At 41.4% G+C, this 22,163-nt stretch overlaps 3 protein-coding genes across 7 annotated transcripts in view; 2 read left to right on the plus strand and 1 right to left on the minus strand.

The window, feature by feature from the left end:
* Positions 1-22,163, minus strand: part of LOC134211033 (glutamate-gated chloride channel) — a 538,835-nt gene that overhangs the window by 248,818 nt on the left and 267,854 nt on the right. The window lies entirely within an intron of this gene.
* LOC134209311 (uncharacterized) lies at positions 9,264-10,545 on the plus strand. The gene is made up of 2 exons (XM_062685301.1): positions 9,264-9,331; positions 9,396-10,545. Exon 2 carries the CDS (start codon positions 9,529-9,531, stop codon positions 10,543-10,545), a length of 1,017 nt encoding a protein of 338 aa, XP_062541285.1. The 5' UTR covers positions 9,264-9,331; positions 9,396-9,528.
* On the plus strand, positions 14,178-15,014 carry LOC134209312 (uncharacterized). The gene has a single exon (XM_062685302.1). It carries the CDS (start codon positions 14,178-14,180, stop codon positions 15,012-15,014), a length of 837 nt encoding a protein of 278 aa, XP_062541286.1.

Raw genomic sequence — 22,163 nt, forward strand, 5'->3', positions numbered from 1 at the left:
GATCCTGGCGTCAACGTAGTTGTCACCGGCAACGCAAGTGTTTTGCTCGGCTGTATTCTCTCCAAATTGTTCTTTATTAGATAAACTAGGAAAATCATGCATAGAGGCATCTTCTTCGTACCGATCGTCAGATGTGGTCGTTGTTGATCAAGATCCCGTCCGCTTGCTTAATCAATGTATCTCAGGATGTCTTGAGGAAAATGCCAAAATGATTTCTGGTCAACTGCTTTACGGCAGGATTATGCAAAAAGCTAAATATCAGCGTATTCTGATCGTCTGCCTTAGATTCATTCTTTGAGAGCATCGAATAAGTTTGCGGAAATGTCTGTGGCTTGATTTGATAATTTATCTAACATAATTTAGAGTACCACGTCGGATTCATATAAAGTGCAGAACTCATGGCAGTGTAGTTCGGCAGCAGATTGAACAAGTTCGAAGGCTTGAATAATCGTCAAACAATCATCAACACTGATATTTTTTAAACGGATCCCTTCAACTAAAAGAACCAATGAAGCATGAATAACATGCTATTCCAGCGTGTCTGGGTGTCAGTCACCAATATAATTTGTTTTCCGAATTCAGAACGGACATATTTTAGCAGCAAATCATTTTTCACAAGTTATCTCCGGAAGAAAACTACTACGGCAGGTACCTTTTTCACAATTTCATATATAGCGATGTAAACAATGTTTATTGAAGAAAAAAGTCATTAGCAATTTGACAGATGATTAAGAGAATGAAGCTTACTGTAATCACATATTTGTCCCACCATTGTTGGATTTCCTATTTTAGGTGAAAACATATAGAATTTTTTTATACTGACAGCAATATTTGAAATACCGAAAATACCGGTATTTTCCGTCTCTAATACCGGTATTTTCAGTACACAAAATTGGCCGGTAATACCGGTTTTACCGATTTCGGTACTACCGGTTAGACCACCCTACCCGTGAATTACGACCATGGTATGCTTTAACGACCTCGATATTTGATAACTTTTCGAACTTTTTGGTGTTTGCATTCTGTAACAAGCTATCAACAAGTTTAGGGGCACTAATTTTAGGATCTTGTCAAATTTCGCAGAGAATAATGCAATCGACGGTTAGTAAGCTTCGACTTACTGCCAGTTTCGGGAGCAGCTTTTGTAGGACATTTCTGAACGAATGTAACCATTACAATTCAATATTGTTTATTCATTATTGAGCTTCAATAGAAAAAATAAGCAAAATCTATTCATTTTCGCTTAAATTTAACGATTTGCAAATTTTCACCTTACCCTTTAGATTTTTCCTTTAAACCATCAAGATAAAACAAACAACCATGGGTTCACCATTATTTTACATGAAATTGAGTGATTTACACCATCAAAACTGAAAAGGCCTAGTTAGACTTCGAATAAATCAAAACTGAGGATTGAGCGATTCGCACAAATTCGTAGGAGGTACAAACCTGGACTATTGTGTGACATTAGCATTGCTTTCTTCCGTTACCACAGACATTGGTTTGGGACTAATCACTTATCTCTTAGATGGAAGCAATGTATTCTCCAATAGTCGAGATCTGTCCTGGCCAGATACTTGCGAATGCTGAGGAAGGAAAAGGATGGTTAGTTGAACACCTACTTAAGAAAGATGCAGAGAACGACCACGGTGCAACGGGAGGTTTTAAAATAGTAACTGTGGAAGATTATAGCCGTAGAAATAGTTTTGGAAGAACGTGAAACACAGATAGATATTCAAAGTAGTAAAGGGACGAGCTTGAAATTGAGCTTATGACCTCCCGCTTAAAAGGCAGAAGCGGTACCCACTAGATCACCGAGCTCGTCAACTGTGATAGAAAGAAGATCAAGACTCAAAACAAATGAAGAATCTTGTTTGCAAGTCTCGTCTCAGGTTTATATTAAGAAGCTCGAATATTATTGTGGCGCCATAATCCTACTTTTAACTGCTCGATTGGATCAAACGATATGACAGCAAATGCGCTGATTCAATTTTGACATGGCGTATCTTTGTTATTAATCCAGTCAGCCGTTTGTTGATATGTTCCAAAATTCAACCAAACACACGCAACGCTACGATTGAAATAAAAACTCCTGAGAAATTTTCCATAAAAATGAGAAGTTGCCTACAAACAAATCAGGGTAGAGGCAAAAAAATTGAATTTAAAATTTCTCTAGGTAATGTAAAATTTCCATATACAATAAAAAATTCCCAGGAAACAAAAAAATTTTAGCACTTTTAAAAGTGAAAATTGCAATTATAAAAGAATTTTACATAAAGAAATCAAAATTTTACTTAATTTTTTAAAATATATCAATATTAGCAATAAATAGTTACAAAATTTTCACAACATTAATTTTTATATCGCAAAATAATAAAAACTTCCCACAAAATATCAATAAAGAGCAAAAAAATAGGAAGATTTTTTTGAGGAAAAATATTAATTTTAAGGCAAAATTTGTAATTGTTTACTAATATTGATTTATTTATGGAAATTTTGTTTTCTTTCCAATCGAAAATTTTGATTTTTACTTATATAACTACATTTTTTTTTACATTCAAAAGGGCTGATATGTATATGTTTATCTCGTGGAAAATTTTGCATAGTGTAGACATTTTATATAATTATTTTGTGCTTCTACCCTAATTTATTTATTGGCAGTTATCAATTTTTGAATGGAAAATTTCGAATTCTTTACGGACATTTTATTTTGCTGCCCGACGCTACTGTCACTTGGCGACGTGACTGTCTTAGTGACTCTATCGCTGAGTTGTTCCATTTACATTTCCAGCAACGCGACCGAAAATCGCAGTCGCGACGCGTGTGTTGGGGGATCTTTAATCTGTAGCCCAGCCACTGAAATATATTTCTGAAACACACAAAAATCCTCCCTTCCATTAAGCATACCTGTTTTACCATGTGGTCACATTATGGTTCCGTATTGGCATATTACCTGTAAAGGAAAAAGAAGACAAATTCAATTAGAAGTATGTCTCACTTAATTTATTTTCACACTTTCAACGCAGTTAAACCGCCATAAAGAAGGCGTTATCAAATTTCACGGGCGAATTAGATTTTCATACGACCAAGCTGTCTTGCTGAGAAGTAAGAAGTGAAAAACAAAACAACTCGAGACATATACATATCATCTACTTTTCGACAGTGGAGGAAGGAATTTCATTAAATTAACGAGGAGTTTATGCATCATAATAAAAGAAAAATACGTCTTGTTTTCCATCATCCAACGGCCCAACGCCGTACTTTTTCAGTCAGCCATAAATCTTGAGCATTGCTCTTGTCGACGGCGCTGTCTTCGTCATCTGCATCGAATAGTTTTGGTTCCGTATTTATTTTTTTAATCCTATACTATTGAACAGGGGCTGCTAAATTTGACAATTTCGTTTCATATTAAAAATTACCTACTCTTGTTGGAAAACAATTAGTAAGTAACAACAGTTTGATTTTGTTCATTGATAGATGGCTTGAATTCATTTTAGGCGTTTATTTTTAATACGAATTATCTCTATTTCTCCCAAACTCCACTCCCCAGAGGGCCGTGATCCAAAGTTTTGGAAACACTATTGTAGGAAGTGAAAGCTGTCAGACGTTGAAAAAGCTTCCCATCTTTCCCCCGGACCTATTTTTGCTCGCATTTGACCCAGAATTATTTGATTTGCATTACGCATTTGTACGCACGAACGCACACGAGTAAACAAATTCAGTTGCCCCTTGAATATGTGTTATTTTTAAGCCCATACTAAAAGCTGGTCGTTTCATTGCCCAAGGGACATGGACCTTTTTCCGGAAAGTGGGTGACTTCCTACTGGCTTATTTGCTTTGTAGACAGCATTTTTCAACGCTTCGATGCCCTCTCATGGGTGCTTGTTAACTAGAGGTAATATAAAAGGGGCGCCAACTAACCTGGATGCTTTTGAGACTAGCACGTAATGAGGATATATGGATATTGGATATCCATAACCGGATAGCGTGTCCTAAGCTATGGGATATTTAAAAGCTGTTAAAATAGAGAAGGGAAATGTGAGAAAACTCGAAGTTCACTAAAATCAGTGGTGCGTCTGGTGTCACCTGTCATGAACGGTGTGGGCAATACTAAATTTCTATATAATACGGATTGGTTGGATTCAAGTACATTTTTCAATTACGATGGGGTGTTCCTATTAGTGAAAAAATATATAAAATGATCAAACAATAAGTGAAATTGCATCAAATACTTCCAATTAGAGCACCTAATCGGTATTATATCTGTGGCAAAGAGCTGGAACACTTCTTCCACGAATTCAAATCTAATTTTCTTACGTAACATTATCTTCCTCCAAAACCTTCATCAACCATAATCAAATCGAAAACGTGCCCGCTGTTCTGGATGTCATCAAGCGCAAATCCTCATTTAGTTCAGCCAATTTCCCACTTCGTTGTCGTCGTCGTCGCCGTCGTTCTGTAAGGTACTTTGCATTAAGCTATGGATCGATTTCAGCGAAACAACCAATACCGTTGTTCGGAAATTTTCGTTGGAATTTTTCCCACCACCGCATATTGCCTTCTCGCCGAAAAGTGCTGCACCGTTTACGATGGTCATGAAATCAACGAACACAATGCCATCGGAGCTTTTTCTAGTCGAGAATCTTGCAGTTTACGTGCGAATGGTTCATGGCTCGCTTTTTATTTCGGGATTACAATAATGAGGTCATAGGGAATCATAGCGCACTGACGACTTTTTGGTTTTATTTACAAGGTAGTCATTTGGTAGGCATCAAATGAACATCGTCGTAATTCACTGAATGTGTTGTAATAGTAGCACAACACTTGCACGTGCGTCAGTGCATTGCTACATCCTTATAACATAAAAAAAAATGATTGCGTCAGTGGTTTTCAAAGTATTTCTAAAAATATATCACAGCTAAAACGTGATCGTCTGAAGAAATCCTCCTTCCAAAATCAACACAGCATAATGCTGTGCTGTTTCCCAAATACCTAAGAAGTCTTCCTTCTGAATTTTGTAAAAGACAATGTAAGATAATATGAGCTGTTTTCTGCTTCTATGCACTGCCCGGAGTCATAAAATAATAATAATCAAATTCGTTTCCTCACTTGTCCTAAGACGAGTTTATACCATCCCATTGAATTCCACCACTTAATTGTATCTTGACAGATACGTATTTCGACCTCAAAGGTAAGGCCGTCTTCAGTGTCTCGTACTTGACTCGACTCGAGTCGAGTCAAGTACGAGACACTGAAGACGGCCTTACCTTTGAGGTCGAAATACGTATCTGTCAAGATACAATTAAGTGGTGGAATTCAATGGGATGGTATAAACTCGTCTTAGGACAAGTGAAGACATTCCACTAAAAAGCTCAAAATAATTTTCTTACCAAATTCGTTTTATGATACGTGATTTCAATGAAGAAGCTTTAATCGGATTTTCTTACATTTTCTTACTTCTTTGCCACCAATAAACTCCAGTGCTACACAGTGGGTGCAAAGCGAAAAAATGTTTAGCGTTGCCCTTGGTAAGGTTGAACAAATTGCATTACCTTAGAAATCATTCGAAGAAACTTGTTAATGTGTAAAAGCTTATAGGGTATTCAATCATCGTTTGAGCCAAATCACAGGCGTTTTAATGTGTCATTCAAATAAATTTTACACAGCAAAAAGTATCAATGACATGCGAAAGCAGCTATTGCCATCAAACAAACATTGGATTTTCAGATAATCTAGATTGAAATTTCTCGGCAGTACCAAATTCAAAGCGGGTGGAAATATTCAAAAACGTTCAACTTTTGTGGTTTCACATCGGGATGATCGAGAGTTTCTACCGATTCCAGAAACATCTAAAATACCAGACAAATTTTTTGCGATTTAATTTTGCGATTTTTGCGATCAGCCGAAAAGAGAGCATAGAGAGCGAGCAGAAGAACTCCCGAGCGCTCCAATGTTCACACTTTCTGGCATCGTGGAGCTCATCCTCAACTTCTTTGATGCTTCCGACCCAGTGAAGAACATGGTCAAAACTGTTCTTCCTATTCTGACTCCTCTCCTGAAGCAGCTGGCTTCAATTATGCCACTCCTCGAGTCATTTGTATCCTTCGATGGCTAACTTAGTCAATAAGGGTAACATGATTTCGATTCTACAGATATTTTTAAATTTTTAGTTAACAAATTACAATGTGATGCTTTTGCAAAATGGTCTATCGCATCAACCAAGGCTTCCATGCTGTTTCCAGCAGTGGTATGAACCCAATAATGTTCTCCGAGTCTTTAAGTTCCACTTACGTCACAAATCCAGGCATATGAGATGTTGAAAGATATCCAAATTGTCCTGGAGTTTGAAACAAATGGCCAACCGAATCAACGAATGCTTCCATAATGACCACAGCCGCAATTTCAACCCAATTATGTCCTCCGAGTATTTGTCTTTTACTTGTGTCACAAATCCAGACATATCAGATGTTGGAAGATCTCCAAATTATTCTAGAGGGTCGATCATCGACGGATCAGATGTTTAGCCTGCGGATGATCATTGATGTATTCCGGGAGTACAACTTGCAGACTTACCAAAGTTCTTGTTGGTGTATCGGGTAACCACCCCCCTCCCCCTATTTTTTAGCGATAATGGACATCAATGTGCTTGCTTATACGTTCCATTCTAGTGTCTTCTTTTGTTTACCTCGAGGACACCATTACTAGGACCTGATTGTACCAATTTGATAAATGATGATCGGATTTAACGAGACGTGCCCGAAATTCGACTGACAAAGTGATGTTCTTAAAATTGAGGTTTTTAGAGTAAAGTTTCATTAAGACAAACATACACTGTCGGATGATTATAATAATAATAATAAACAATAAACATCATAAATAAAGTACAACATCTCATATGCCTGGATTTGTAATGGAAGTAAAAGACAAATACTCGGAGGTCATAATTGGGTTGGTAGCGCGGCTGGGGACATCATGAAAAGTTTGGTTGATTCGATAGACCATTTGATTCAAACTCAAGGACAATTTGGAGATCTTACAACATCTCAATTGCCTGAAACTGCGACGCAAGTGAAAGACAAATATTCAGAGGACATAATTGGGTTGATGCCGCGGCTGGGGACTTCATGGAAGCCTTGGTTGATTCGTTAGACCATTTGATTCAAACTTCAAGACAATTTGGAGATTTTACAACATCTCATATGCCTGGATTTGAGACGCAAGTAAAAGACAAATACCCGGAGTACATAATTGGGGTGATACCGCGGCAGAAAACATCATGGAAGCCTTGGTTGATTCGATAGACCATTTTGCTCAAACTCCAGGTCAATTAGGAGATCTTACAACATCTCAAATCGCTGGATTTGAGACGCAAGAGATCTTTCTCTAGGGGACATAAATGGGTTGATACCGTTGCTGGGGGCATCATGGATGCCTTGGTTGATTCGATAGACCATTTTACTCAAACTTCAGGACAATTTGGAGATCTTACAACATCTCAAATGCCTGGATTTGAGACGCAAGTGAAAGATAAATTCTCGGAGGACATAATTGGGTTGATACCGCGGTATGGGACATCATGGAAGCCTTGGTTGATTCGGTAGACAATTTGATTCAAATTCCAGTACAGTTCGGAGATCCTAGGACATCATAATTTATTATCACACATGTTTCGTATAAAGTTTACATTTATTTTAATAAGTTTACAGTAGACAACATGCTTGAAAACATTTTCTGAAACTTCATACATCTTGTAGTATAAAGTGGTTCCTAAAGGCACCGAATTATCATCGTATGCATAGTAGGGATACTCAAAATGTGTTCTTATGTTCCAGGTGATGTCTTTTATGTGTTATTTTATCATTTCCATCATCACTATATGAATAGATATCATTTTTTGTAATGAAATATAAGTATATCTCCAAAATCGCATTTTTCAAAATCCGTTGCTTTACTCCCACAGCTCAGCTAGATACAATATTTTGCAATGTCCAGAAACTAGAAGAGATGGCTAAGAGCTTGGTGAAAAAACTGAGAAAATCGGTTGGAAAACCACTGAGATATAGCCATTTAAAAATTTAGTTACAACGATTTTCTGCACGAATGTATCCGCGTAAGTTTTTTTTAGCGAATCAATCCTAGTGTTAAGCTCAAAGAGCCTAGTTCCGTGTATACTGCTGAGCTAGCAGCTATACACTATTCACTCGAGCAAATCGCATCCCTACATCCTGACCACTTTTTCATCTACACCGACAGTCTAAGTTCCTTGGAAGCTGCTCGATCAATGAAACCGGTTAAGCACTCAGCGTATCTTCTGAATGGGATACGGAAAGCTTTGAGTGCCTTATCACAACGGTCTTACACAATCACCATGGCTTGGGTCCCTTCTCATTGCTCGATCCCGGGAAATGAGAAAGCGGACTTTTTGACTAAGGTGGGCGCTATGGAAGGTGATATTTACGATCGGAAAATCACCTTCGATGAATTTTTCATATTAGTTCGTCAGGAAACCTTGAACACCTGGCAAAAGAAATGAACAAATGGGGAGTTGGGTAGATGGCTGTACTCAATTCGCCCGCAGGTGTCGAAGCGTCCATGGCTCAACAAATTGAATATGGGACGAGACTTCATTCGAACCATTTGTCGTCTAATGTCCAATCACTACACTTTGAATGCCCAGAGATGCATCCTTAACAGGACATGAGCCAAGAGCGTGCCTTGGTGTTCTTAGTTTTGAACTCTGGCACAGTTCAGTGTGCAATTGGTTGGTACGCAAGCAAAACGATCATGGTAACTAAGATTCCTAAAATTTGGAACTATGCAAAAACATACGAGCATGCTTGATTTCTATCCGTTAGATGCCCAGGTGTACCATTACCAGCCGGAAAATGTGTAGCATGCCGTCGCTTGAATTTGTTTTCCTAGGATACAAGTTGCTAAGTTAGGTCAGTTGAACTGTTGGTACTGGCAGCACTGCTGATCAAGATTGATGACGTTCTAATATAAATGTCACGGAAGACGTCAAGGTGACTGCTCAAACGTCAAAGCATCGGTCAAATGTAACGAATTGTTTTCCCTTTATTCGTCATTGTTAGCTAAACTCAACCCAGTGAAGTAGCCCTTTGTAACAGGTGAAATCTATAGCTATTGAATTGATTAAATAAAACTAAAAAGTGTTGTTCTCGGCACAAACATCCAAACGAATTGTAAGAATCTAATATAATTGTTTAAACCTAACCTAAATTAAAGTGACTACGTTCAGGTTACACGTGTCATCGTTGTAGAGTGTCGTACGGCTAGAATTGTGCTAGAATTACCTTTGCCAACCGATTTTGTAAGTACGCAATTAAACAGTAAACACAGTTATCGTAAAACTAACTTCACGAATAAACCTACAGCTAAAGCTACATTGCAACAAAACCTACGTGCGTTGTAATTCGCTGATAGAAACGACCAGAGGTTCGCCATTCTATTGCCACAGGCCACTACGGGAACAAGCTTTAGAAAATCGCCAGTACCAATCTGGTCAATATGAATACGATTCCAGAAAAATCCATTCCTGAGATGCACGGAAACATCACATCACACATCGTACACACGCTCGACGAACAGCGGTCAGATTGCGTAAAGTGCGATCGTATCAACGGTGAGGAAAGCATGGTACAATGTGATATTTGCCAAACTTGGTGGCACTTCGCATGTGCTGGAGTATCCGATTCGATTGAGAATCGTGCCTGGTCGTGTGCCAACTGCCAGGTAGACGAAATAGCCAGCGTCGCGTCTGGTTCACGTGCATCCCATACCTCCGGTAAATCCGGAAACTCAGCCAGGATAAATCTGCAGCTTGAGAAGCTGGAGGAGCTCCAAGCAATGCAGAAACGGTTCATCGAGGATAAATACAAACTGCTGGAGTCTCAACTGGAGTTGGACGAAGAAAACGTTAGTGTTCGTAGCAAGAGTAGCCGAGTCAGTAAGCGCTCTAAAATCGCCAAGGTCGTACAATGGGTCAACAACTGTGCAGAGCAGTCGGAGACACCCCCAGAAAAATCAACGGAAGCACGTCTCTCAACCATGCCGCCAGCATCGTCCAATCGTACCGCACCTGCGACTACTACTGCGATCGCCCCTGGGGTTCAGAATTTAATGCAGCCACCAAGCTCCAGCCTCCTGAGCCCATTGAAACACCCTGCTCTGTCCAACCAACGATCAGCAACAATACAAAAGATCTCCATGCAAGTGCCAGAGGATTCGAAAACAATTCCGAAACAAGACAAAGCTAGAACTGGAGTCTTCAATAAGATTACCGGTACGGTGCCGTTGGCACAATCCACCCCAACACAAACACAATCCAGCGCATTGTTGTTGGCGTGTTCGGATACAAGGAACCCACAAACGACATCAGTGGCTCATCCGCCAGAATCGTCGTCCGGTATGCCGGAAAACCAACCAATATCAGCGTTAGCATCTATGCCGCCGGTATTAGTTTCATCGGCGCCACCCCATCAGCACCTATACCTCCATTACTACTGCCCCGCTATCTGCACCTGAAGATACATCGAATGGAACATCGGTGCTGCCTCTACAGTCCGCACATAAACCTACAGTTTTGCCGCCTCCTCCGTGTGCACCAGCATTAGGATATACAACGCTACCGCCACCACCAGGAATGTCACTACCATTCGCAGCATCGGCTGCGCCTCTACCTGGAACCAGCTCGGTACACCCCGGGCCGGCATCTGTATCTCAATCTGCCTTACCGAACTGGTCTGAGCCAGTATCAGGGTTTGTACCTGCCCCCCTCCCCACTGCTTTCTCCGAGCCACCAGGTAAGTCAGACAGTAATCCTTTACCACCAATGCAAAACGATTCCAACCTCCAACACCTGATGAAGCAATTTGGTAGCATTGCTTTATCACCTTTGCAATCACCATTGCTCAATGCAAATATAGCCACGTTTGCCCCATCCCCCTCACAATTAGCTGCAAGACAAGTCATGCCTCGTGACTTGCCCCCCTTTTCCGGCAACCCAGCCGACTGGCCAGTATTCATTAGCAGTTTTATGAATACCACCCTTGCTTGTGGGTACTCTAGCGCCGAGAATCTATGCCGTCTTCAGCGAAGCCTTAAGGGCGCAGCATACGAAGCTGTTCAAAGCCGTTTGCTTTTACCTGAGTCTGTACCACATATTATAGAAACTTTGCATTTGCTTTATGGTAGGCCTGAGTTGTTGATCTCAGCCCTCCTTGAAAAGGTGCGATCAGCTCCATCGCCGAAAGTGGAAAGGTTCCAAACTATTATCGATTTTGGAATGTCAATACAAAGTTTATGTGACCATTTGGAAGTTGCTGGTCAATCAGTTCATCTGTCAAACCCTTCGCTTCTCGCGGAACTCGTCGCCAAACTACCACCACATCTACAGATGGAGTGGGGATCATACCTCCAGGGATTCTCGGAGGTGAATCTTAAAACCTTCGGTTCCTTTATGTCCAGTGTAGTGAGAGCAGTAAGTAAAGTGACCGTGTTTGTCAGCAGCAGTGCTTTCGTGAAGAACAGTTCTAAAACCAGAGGAAGTGTTAATACTCATCACAGTGACCATAAATTGAACGTAAATTCGAAATCGTCTAACAGCTTGGAGGAAGTGAAATCATGTGCAGCTTGCAGGAAGACCGGTCATCGTATCCCGGACTGTCTATTCTTCAAATCTCTTTCGGTGGATGAACGTTGGAAGTGCGTGCAGTCTAATGGGCTATGCCGAAATTGTTTAAACACACACGGAAGAAGAAGCTGCCGAAAACCTGGCAACTGCGGCATTAATGGCTGTGAGTATCGCCATCATCCGCTTCTACACTCGCAGCGAAGCAACCCAGAATCGAAAACTCAAACCGTATTAAATGTTGCGCAGAACAACACTCATCGACAAATGAAACAGTCCCTGCTTTTCAGGATACTGCCAGTGACTCTGCATGGACCAAAGGGAATCGTGAATACTTTCGCATTCCTGGATGACGGATCATCTTTAACACTCCTGGAAGAAAGCCTTGCAAAGGAACTCGGTGTTGGAGGAAAAAATATGCCATTATGTTTAATATGGACCGGGAACGTGAGCAGAGTGGAAAATGGATCGAAGCAACTGTCACTAATAATTTCGTCATCTGAAGGAAAGAAGTATTCTTTAGATGAAGTCCAAACGGTAAAGGAGTTGTCTCTACCTTCCCAAACACTTCCCTTTGAGCATCTATCGGAACAGTTTCCATACCTGAAAGGGCTTCCTGTCGTGAGCTACACAAAGGCGGTCCCCAAACTCTTAATTGGGGTCAACAATCTAGATGTAATGGTGCCGCTGAAAATACGGGAAGGAGGTAAAGCGAACCAGTGGCCGCGAAAACGAGGCTTGGCTGGTGTGTATACGGTGGCTCGCCGAGTACTGATCAGAACCCATCGCTCAACTGTCACGCTTGTGGGTGTGCATCCGATCAATCGTTGCACGAGCTCATCAAGGAGTTCTTCACAACGGAAGATATAAGAATTCAAACAATACAACCACTTCTGTCGGAGGCAGATCAACGAGCTCAACGAATCCTTGAGGATACAACCATTCGAGTCGGCAACCATTTTGAAACTGGTCTGCTTTGGAAGTTCGACCACGTAGAGCTCCCTGATAGCTATAACATGGCGCTTCGTCGGCTAGAATGCTTAGAGAAACGAATGAATCGGAATCCAGAGTTGAAACAAGTCCTTCGACGGCAACTTGAAGATTATCAATTAAAGGTTATGCACATCGCGCAACCGAGGAGGAACTGGGCAACTGTGACATTCGACGTGCATGGTATCTGCCCCTAGGGGCAGTAGTCAACCCTCGCAAACCCAATAAGGTTCGGATGATATGGGACGCAAAAGCGGCTGTGAACGGGATCTCCTTAAATTCCGTATTGCTGAAAGGTCCGGATCACCTAACATCTCTTCCCGGTGTCTTAGTTCGGTTTCGCCAATTTAACGTGGGAGTTTCCTCCGATATAAAAGAAATGTTCCACCAAATCCATATACGTAAAGCGGATCGCCACTCTCAGCGGTTCCTCTGGCGTAACAATCCCTGTGAAAAACCCGATGTGTATATCATGGACGTAGCCACCTTTGGCTCAACATGCTCTCCGGCTTCAGCCCAATATATAAAAACAGGAACGCTAAGGAATTCCAAGATTTGTATCCCCGCGCAGTCGAAGGCATAATGAACAACCATTACGTGGACGACTCCTTAGAGAGCTACGAGTCCACAGAAGAAGCAATTAGAGTATCCATGGAAATGCGTCTCGTCCATGAGCAAGGCGGGTTTGAACTGAGGAATTGGCTGTCTAATAGCAACGATGTCTTGGTCGCGTTAGGCGAGGCCCAGCCAATGGAAGACAAGAGACTTACCGCAGACAAACAAAGCGATTCTGAGCGGGTACTCGGACTGTTGTGGGTAACACACGAGGACGTTTTCTGTTTTTCTACTGAAGTAAAGCCGGATGTCGCTGATTCGATGAAGGGCAACCAACGCCCTACAAAAGGCAAATGCTGAAAATTCTAATGTCGCTCTTTGATCCGTTGGGCCTGCTGAGTCTTTTTGTGGTGCATGGTAAGATCCTCCTTCAAGAAGTCTGGAGAGAAGGGATACATTGGGATGATAGAATAAACGAAGATCTGCACCGAAGATGGAAAAATTGGACAAACTTGCTCGAGGAGGTACGCGCCATCAAACTTCCCCGTTGTTACTTCTTGGAAGCAACCAAAGAGCGCTATAGAAACCTCCAACTCCACATATTCGTGGATGCCAGCGAAGCTACATACTGTGCGGTGGCCTACTTCCGGACATTGAACACAGATGGATTACCAGAATGCGCGCTTATTGCAGCCAAAACAAAGGTGGCCCCTCTAAAGACGCTTTCGATACCACGTTTAGAGCTACTAGCAGCAGTACTCGGTGCTCGTCTATCACAGTTCATCGAAGAAAGTCATACGGTACACATCACAAGAAAGGTATTCTGGAGCGATTCAGCCACAGTTCTATCCTGGCTCCGGGCCAATCATCGAAGGTATACACAATTTGTGGCCTGCAGAATTGGAGAACTGATAACAATTACCGATGCTGACGCCTGGCGCTGGGTTCCCTCTAAGCAAAATCCAGCAGACATCGCGACGAAATGGGAAGCGGCCCGAAGCTGGATGCAAATAGTATCTGGTTCAAGGGTCCTTTATTCCTACAGTTACCGGAGGAAGAATGGCCAGCTCAAAGAATACTATCATCACCTACGGAAGAAGAGCTGCGACCATGCTACGCTCTCGGGGTGTTTTATGTTCCGGGACCTCTTGTAAAGTTGGAGCGATTTTCTCAACTCGACAGAGCAATACGCGCCGTTGCCTACGTGTTTCGTTATCTTCATAACCTCAAGCGAAACATCTCACGAGAGGAAAGATTAGTTGGTCCATTAACTTCAGAAGAGCTCCAGAAAGCAGAAAGTCTTCTCATCCGAGAAGCACAGTGGCAGGGGTTTCCAGACGAGATAATGGTTCTGAAACGCAATGCGTCGAAACCGGTAGACGAGCAGACTTCCTTGATGAAAAGTAGTTCTATCTACCAGCTGTGTCCGTTCTTGGATGAACGGAATATTCTACGCGTTGATGGCAGAATCTCAGCTGCGCCGAATGTGGATAATAATACTAAGTTTCCAGTGATCCTTCCTAGAAAGCATCCTTTGACAGCTCTAATCTTGGACCGCTATCACCGTAGATATTTGCACGGAAATACAGAAACCGTAGTGAATGAAATTCGCCAGCTTTACCACGTCCCAAGACTCAGAACAGCAGTGACCAAGACAGCTAAAGCGTGTCAATGGTGTCGAGTATACAAGAGTTCTCCGAAAGTTCCCCGTATGGCACCGTTGCCCTTAGCAAGAATGGCATCTTTTGTACGACCTTTCACGCACACCGGCCTAGATTTTTGGGCCATTGACAGTGAAGATCGGAAGGAGCAACGCTAAGCGCTGGATAGCCTTATTCACCTGCTTGACCATACGGGCAGTGCATGTAGAAGTTGCACACAATTTGACTACAGACTCCTGCATTAAATGTATCCGACGATTCATATGCCGCAGAGGTTCGCCAGCAGAGATTTACTCAGATAACGGCACGAATTTTCAGGGAGCCGTAAAGTTGCTGAATAAACAGATCGAACAGTTAGCTGTCACATTCACAGGAACCGCTACTAAATGGGTGTTTAACCCTCCTAGCACTCCGCACATGGGCGGGGCCTGGGAGAGAATGGTCCGCTCCATCAAAAATGCTATGGAAACTGCGTACAACAACAACCGCAAGCTGGATGATGAGGCGTTAGAAACATTCGTAGTGGAAGCCGAAGCCATCGTTAACAGTCGACCGCTATGCTATTTACCGCTCACAGCCGAGGAGCAAGAGGCGCTTACACCGAACCATTTCTTATTGGGAAACTCAAGTGGCGTCCGCCAGCCGGCGGTTGAAGCAACTGATCCGACAACGGCACTGAGGTCATCGTGGAGTCAAGTACAACTACAGCTCGATGTTTTCTGGCGAAGATGGATTAGGGAATATCTTCCACGTTGACTAAACGAACGAAGTGGTGCAACGAAGTGAAGCCGATCTCTGAAGGACAGCTAGTGGTGGTAGTCGGAGAAGGTAAGCGGAATGAGTGGATTAGAGGGCGAATTGTAGAAGCAATCAAGGGACAGATGGTAGGGTGCGACAAGCTATCATACAAACTGTGAGGGGGATAATACGTAGGCCTGTGGCTCGGTTAGCTGTACTAGAGGTTGATGCAGGTGGTAACACTGAACCTGGTGGCCAGTATTACGGGGGAGAGAGTGTTGGTACTGGCAGCACTGCTGATCAAGATTGATGACGTTCTAATATAAATGTCACGGAAGACGTCAAGGTGACTGCTCAAACGTCAAAGCATCGGTCAAATGTAACGAATTGTTTTCCCTTTATTCGTCATTGTTAGCTAAACTCAACCCAGTGAAGTAGCCCTTTGTAACAGGTGAAATCTATAGCTATTGAATTGATTAAATCCTAATTTACACTAATTTGAACTTACAGATAGTACTTAAAGCTAATTGAATTATTACATAAAAAGTGTTGTTCTCGGCACAAACATCCAAACGAATTGTAAGAATCTAATATAATTGTTTAAACCTAACCTAAATTAAAGTGACTACGTTCAGGTTACACGTGTCATCGTTGTAGAGTGTCGTACGGCTAGAATTGTGCTAGAATTACCTTTGCCAACCGATTTTGTAAGTACGCAATTAAACAGTAAACACAGTTATCGTAAAACTAACTTCACGAATAAACCTACAGCTAAAGCTACATTGCAACAAAACCTACGTGCGTTGTAATTCGCTGATAGAAACGACCAGAGGTTCGCCATTCTATTGCCACAGGCCACTACGGGAACATGAACAGTGTGCTATGTTCAGAACGTTTTGAACACGAACACGCATTCTCGTGTTCAGATACATCTCTAGAATGCACATCTTTTTAGGGTGGGGCTCTCGGAAGGAAATCTCTGTGTTTGCGGCGAGGATTATCAGGACATCGATCATGTCGTGTGGGCGAGCGAGGATCACCGTGGCCCCATATCTGCGCTAACTGGACATCTCCGGGTCCGAGGAAAACAACCAAAGCCTATTAGGGAAGTGTTGTCGGGCCTTAATTTCGAGTACATGTCCCTGGTCCACCAATTATTGAAAGTTGCTGATGTAAGACTGTAATCATTGTCTGCCCATTCCCTTGTCTGTCGTACCGCATTACGAATGCCTTCCTCTTGTTGTGCATTTCAATGTATGTTCTATGAGCCTTCCAAATAAACGAAAGATTAAAAAAAAATGTGGAAAGAAATATTTATTTTGTGAAAAAATGTAATTTTGTAATAACTCTTGAACTCTTACATTTATTTATGAAAATTTTATATTTTTTTCAATTGAAAATTTTAACTTCTTTATGGAAAAAACTTCTTCTATAGTTGTTTATTTTGTGGATAATTCTGTTTTTGAAAATTTTGCGTTATTTGTGGAAATTTTATATTTTTTCATTACTTATATTGTACCGCTCATACAAAAAAAAAATCTACTCCTCCGCTTAATTTTAGTCACGACGAAAAAAACGCCAGATAGTCGCCTAAGAAAAACATATCTCCAGGAAAAAATGCAACTTTGATATTTTGAAGATTTGGCCGCCATGTGGTGGATTGTGGTAATGAATGCTTTGATAGCACGTGCTATTTGTCCAGCGGATAAATTTTACACATATATGAGTGCCTTGAAAAATGCTCATGTCTTTTTGGTGCAAGGTACAATACTTACAATTTCCTATTTTTTTTTTATGAAAAATTTCTAATTTTTTAGGGGGAATTTTTAATTAGGTACTCGATGAATGACGGCATTCCGAAGAGAAATTGGCAGTTCAGCAGGGATCGTCAACCGAAGAATGGCCCACATCAGTTGTTCAACTCGTTCAACCACATGTCCCTTACTGCAAGGGATTGTATCCAAAAGAGAATGAAAAAATCTCTCACTTATCGTCTCTGTATACATTTACGATATGTAGCATGCCATGCGAGACTTTTATCGCAATCTGTCAAGACAGGTCAGGACAAAGAACTGATTTGCACTTTCCTTTCTGCAATACCTGACGTACAGCGAACACCTGATTTCCTGGAGATTTGGAGCCGGAGGTCGTATGTCCTGCGCGCGTGCTACCAGGTTCATTCCCTTACCGCCACCGTTGTCTGCCACATCACCCTTCAGATGCTCTTCGTAGTACTGTCGCCACTTTTGGTTCACCTCACGCTCGTTTGTAAGAAGGCTCCCGTTTATGTCCTTACACATATCGGGCTGTGACACGTGGCCCTTACGTGAACGGTTTAACTTCTCATAGAACTTTCGTGCGTTATTAGCTCGGTACAGTTGCTCCGTCTCTTCACGGTCTCGATCTTCCTGCTCTCCAAAAAAACGAGTTTTGTCTGTTCCGCGCCCGTTTGTATCGTGCCTCGTTCGCCCTCGTGCGGTGTTGTAGCAATCTCGCCCATACTGCATTCTTCTCTTCATAACTAACTGCTCACATTCACCGTCACACCAGTAGTTTCTCTGATCCAGGGGCACCGTGCCTAGTGTAAGCATATGCGGTATTTCGAAAAATTTCATTTCAGGTGGTTCGAAACGAAATTCCGCGGAATTTCGCATAATTTTAGCATGGTGAAATCGCATTTCTTGATTTCGTTTCGTTTCGTAAAATTACAAAAATTTCGCTAGGAAAAAACTAGCTTCTAACGAAATTTAACGGAATTCCGCGGAATTTCGAAACAAATTTAAACTTAAACCATTCTTCATATTATCAAAAATTTTGGTTGCGCCGCTGAACAAAATCGTTAAGTTGTTTTCAAAACTTTAGGTTGTACAATTTTTTCTAATAACGCTTACTACATGTCCCTATTCTTAGTCGACAAATCGACAAATACGTATGTAGTTTTCTTCTATAAAACGTCTTCAGTGTTTCCAAGTTTCAAATTTATATTTTGTAATATTTTTTTCTATTTGTACAATATGAATGCGGAATCTATCGTGTTGCTGCTGGTCATGGGACGGCAGCTAATCCGGGAAAACTTGAAGTGAAAAAAAATCTACCTCGCGTAGCAGAAATTTGTTTAACCAGTGTACAATCGATCTTGTAGATGCTGATCACGCCAGCTAGTGTGGAAGAACACGAAGTGATTAAACTAATGTCTGCATCGAAGAGCACAGAATTATTTAGTATGGAAACGATCGTACTGTAGAAGCTTATTAAACGAAGCACATTGAATTATGTTGGATTGATTTCGAACACAGTTTTCGTCTTCTTGTTTTCAAAATAACTTCGTGTACAATAAATATTTAGTCGCTTACCAAGGGGCTTCACATGAATTACGTTCTCTACCACCAACCAATTTTTTTCCCGTAGCGCTCACGGAGATGCAGAGCATTCCTCGCTTTTTATAACAGCGGTTCTCAACCTGGGGTACATGCACCGCGGGGGGTGCTTTCGCCGGGCCCAGGGGTACCTCGGACGAAATGCTTAATGACGGATGAATTACAATTTTAATACAAACTTATTGATAAAGTTTTGTTTTTTTTAATTTCTAAGCTTTGTAAAGGATGTAAAGGATGTATTTTGGACCTCCCTTCCGGGGCTCTTATTTTGGACCACCAAGAGGAATTTGCTCTCAGTGGTGCAAAATATGAGGTGTCGAACTGGTGGTCCAAAATACCTCCCTTACCCTATGCATGACGATCAGTAAATCATGGCCTTTTGAATCCTGCCCCTCACAACCAGTACAATGGATGAAGAGATGTGCGACAAAAGATCAAAAGGGCAAAACCTCTAATGAACAAATTTTAAAAATCTTCTATGCAATCTTCCGGGTCAAAACATAATGTTGAATAATATGTTAAGAATATGATTTATAACTAAAATCTAGAGTCTACAGATTCGAAAGCCTCCATTTGAAAGACATGAAGACTTTTTCCCGAAAAGCTCAGTTGCTTTGTTTCAAGAGAATTGAAAGCATCCTTCTACGGTTCTCGGAAGCCTCCTTCCAAGCAGCTCGGAAGCCTCCTTTAAAGTGACCCGGAAGCATAATTTCAAGAGGTTCGAACACTTTCTTTTAAGAGGCCCGGAAGCCAAGCTTTTTTTTCTAGAAATTTCCTTTTATTTCTGCTTCTTTTAAAAGCCTCGGATCTTTTCAAGGGGCTCGGAAGGGATTTTTGAACAGGATGAACAGTCTCATTTTAAAAGGCTCGGAAGCCTACTATAAAGATGGTTGGCATCCTCCTTTCTAGTGGCCCGGAAATCTTCTTTTAAGCTTTCTTTTTTTTCTCTTTTCTCCTTCTTTTAAAAGGCTCGGAAAGCTCTTTTCAAAAGGGTCGGAAGGCCTCTTTCAAGAGCCTCGAAGCCCTCTCGAAAGCATCAGAATCCTCCTCTCGGAGGAAGCAAATTTCGTCTCGTTTCGAAAAATTTCGAATCAAATGAACCTTGATTTCGTTTCGTTTCGAAGTTTCGAAAGTAAATCCATATTTCGTTTCGTTTCGATCCGAATCAACATAGACATTTTAAATTTCGTTTCGTTTCGTTAGAAAAAAGTTTGTTATCGCATACCCTTAGCCTAGTGCAGCAGTTGCGGTGCTTTCAATGGTGGATCGAAAATCTCTCCAGCTGTCTTCAAGAAACGCTGCGACTAGTTGCTCTTCCGTTGGGATTGCCACTTCCAATTACTGCGCGTAGTCTTGGGCTAGTCCACCGTCTTGTATCCGCCCAATGTTTAGCCGCGGCTGACGACTCCGACGCGTATTGTACACCGGCGAGAGTTTAGAGCGCAGACATACTGCAACGAGGTGCGCTCGTGAAGTCGGAGAAGAATTTACCGTCGTTTAGAACGTGGTCGATTTGTTTTTTTTTTCCGATTCTTGATTAGGTGATTTCCATGTGGCCTTGTGGATATTCTTGCAGGGAAAGAAAGTGCTTCGGACGGGAGGCTGCAAAGTTTAAGCATCGTTGGCCGTTGTCGTTCGATGAGGTATGCAGACTATCCGGTCCGATGACCGGTCTATACATTTTCTCTCTTCTTACCTGATCGTTCATTTCGCCGATGACGATTTTGACGTCTCGCAGTGAGCATCCATCGTATGTCTGGTCCAGCTGTGCAAAGAATACTTCTTTCTCGTCATCAGGTCTCCCTTCGTTTGGGCAGTGCACGTTGATGATGCTATAGTTGAAGAATCGGCCTTTTATCCTCAGCTTGCACATCCTTGCGTTGATTGGCTGCCACCCAAACACGGGTTGGTGCATCATGCCCAGCGCTATATTAACCTTCTGTCTGTGCTCAAAAAACTTACGTTGTCTGTGCTCTGGGGTCAAATTGACCCCAAATTGAAATTGCTATAACTTTTTTAATGCTTGGCCAATTTTGGATTTATGAGGCTGTTTCGAAAGATAATTTAACCATCTTTCAGGTCGTTACCAAAGATTGACTATTGGTGGGCGAGTACATCGCGGGGAGGGGTTTTAGTGAACGAGGGTATAAAACCAGTGATTTTTCATGATTATTTTACTTATATTCGAAAATCCTACCCATTTTGAACTGCACCTTTTTAAAAAGGTTATGCAGGAAGGCATGTGCTCTGGCATGAGGCGTTGATAAGTTTAGAACTCGGCCGCCAGGTGGTGGTATATTCCCAAGCAACACAATTTGTTCCAACTCAGTATTAGCAATACAATTATAACTGTTTCAAGAGGTGGAGTCAATATATAACATTTCTCAGGTTTCATATAAAATGATTTTGAATCTTAATTATAACTGAATCATAACACTCATGAAAACCGAGCTGTCATTTTATTTCGGTTAGATGTTTGCTCAATTTATTTTGAAAATGTATACTGTAGTATAATGTAGAAGACATGATGCAAGTAATGAAAATAAAATACCAAATTTACAATTGTTCTTCACACCACAAACATATATTGCAATTCCACAAGCGGTTCAGAATTTATAGTGAAACACACTCATGTAGCTTTAATTTTTCGGTACGCCCTGAGAAACTAATCATATTATCGATTAGTTTGTGGAGAAAACATTGAATATGTATCATACGCTTCAAGCGCCAACAAAGGGCATCGCTGATTTTCATAATTCAGATCGCCATCTTCATCGTACACTGACGGTTGAATATTTTGTTACCTTCAGAAAAAAAACTTTTATTGGGAAGAATATACAATGCTGTATAAATAGATTAAGTTATTTAGATACTAAATATCCAGGATACAATGGTTGTTCGTACTTGAAATTATGGTTATACGTGGTTAATAGATCCGTATGTCGGGCTAACAGAGTGTACTCAAATCAATGCACAGTGTTGCTTTTTGTCGATTTCGTGCGCTTTTTTAATAGCATCGTTTCTGTTGATTTTTTCGCTGTAGTTTGTTTGGAGGAAACGTTAGATATCATAAAGGGCTTTTTTTGAGAAAATCTGTGAAATGATTAATCCACCTAAAAGTGAGATAAAAATTTTACTTTTTCACCTAAACCGTATATGCGCCTAGTGTCTTCGAGAAAGTTGTAGCGGATA

Source organism: Armigeres subalbatus, chromosome 2, assembly GCF_024139115.2.
Source record: "Armigeres subalbatus isolate Guangzhou_Male chromosome 2, GZ_Asu_2, whole genome shotgun sequence".
Classification (NCBI taxonomy): Eukaryota; Metazoa; Arthropoda; class Insecta; order Diptera; family Culicidae; genus Armigeres; species Armigeres subalbatus.

Excerpts from the sequence above, each read along its gene's own strand:
- LOC134209311 (XM_062685301.1), top strand. The coding sequence starts at position 9,529 with ATGAATACGATTCCAGAAAAATCCATTCCTGAGATGCACGGAAACATC.
- LOC134209312 (XM_062685302.1), top strand. The coding sequence starts at position 14,178 with ATGGGAAGCGGCCCGAAGCTGGATGCAAATAGTATCTGGTTCAAGGGT.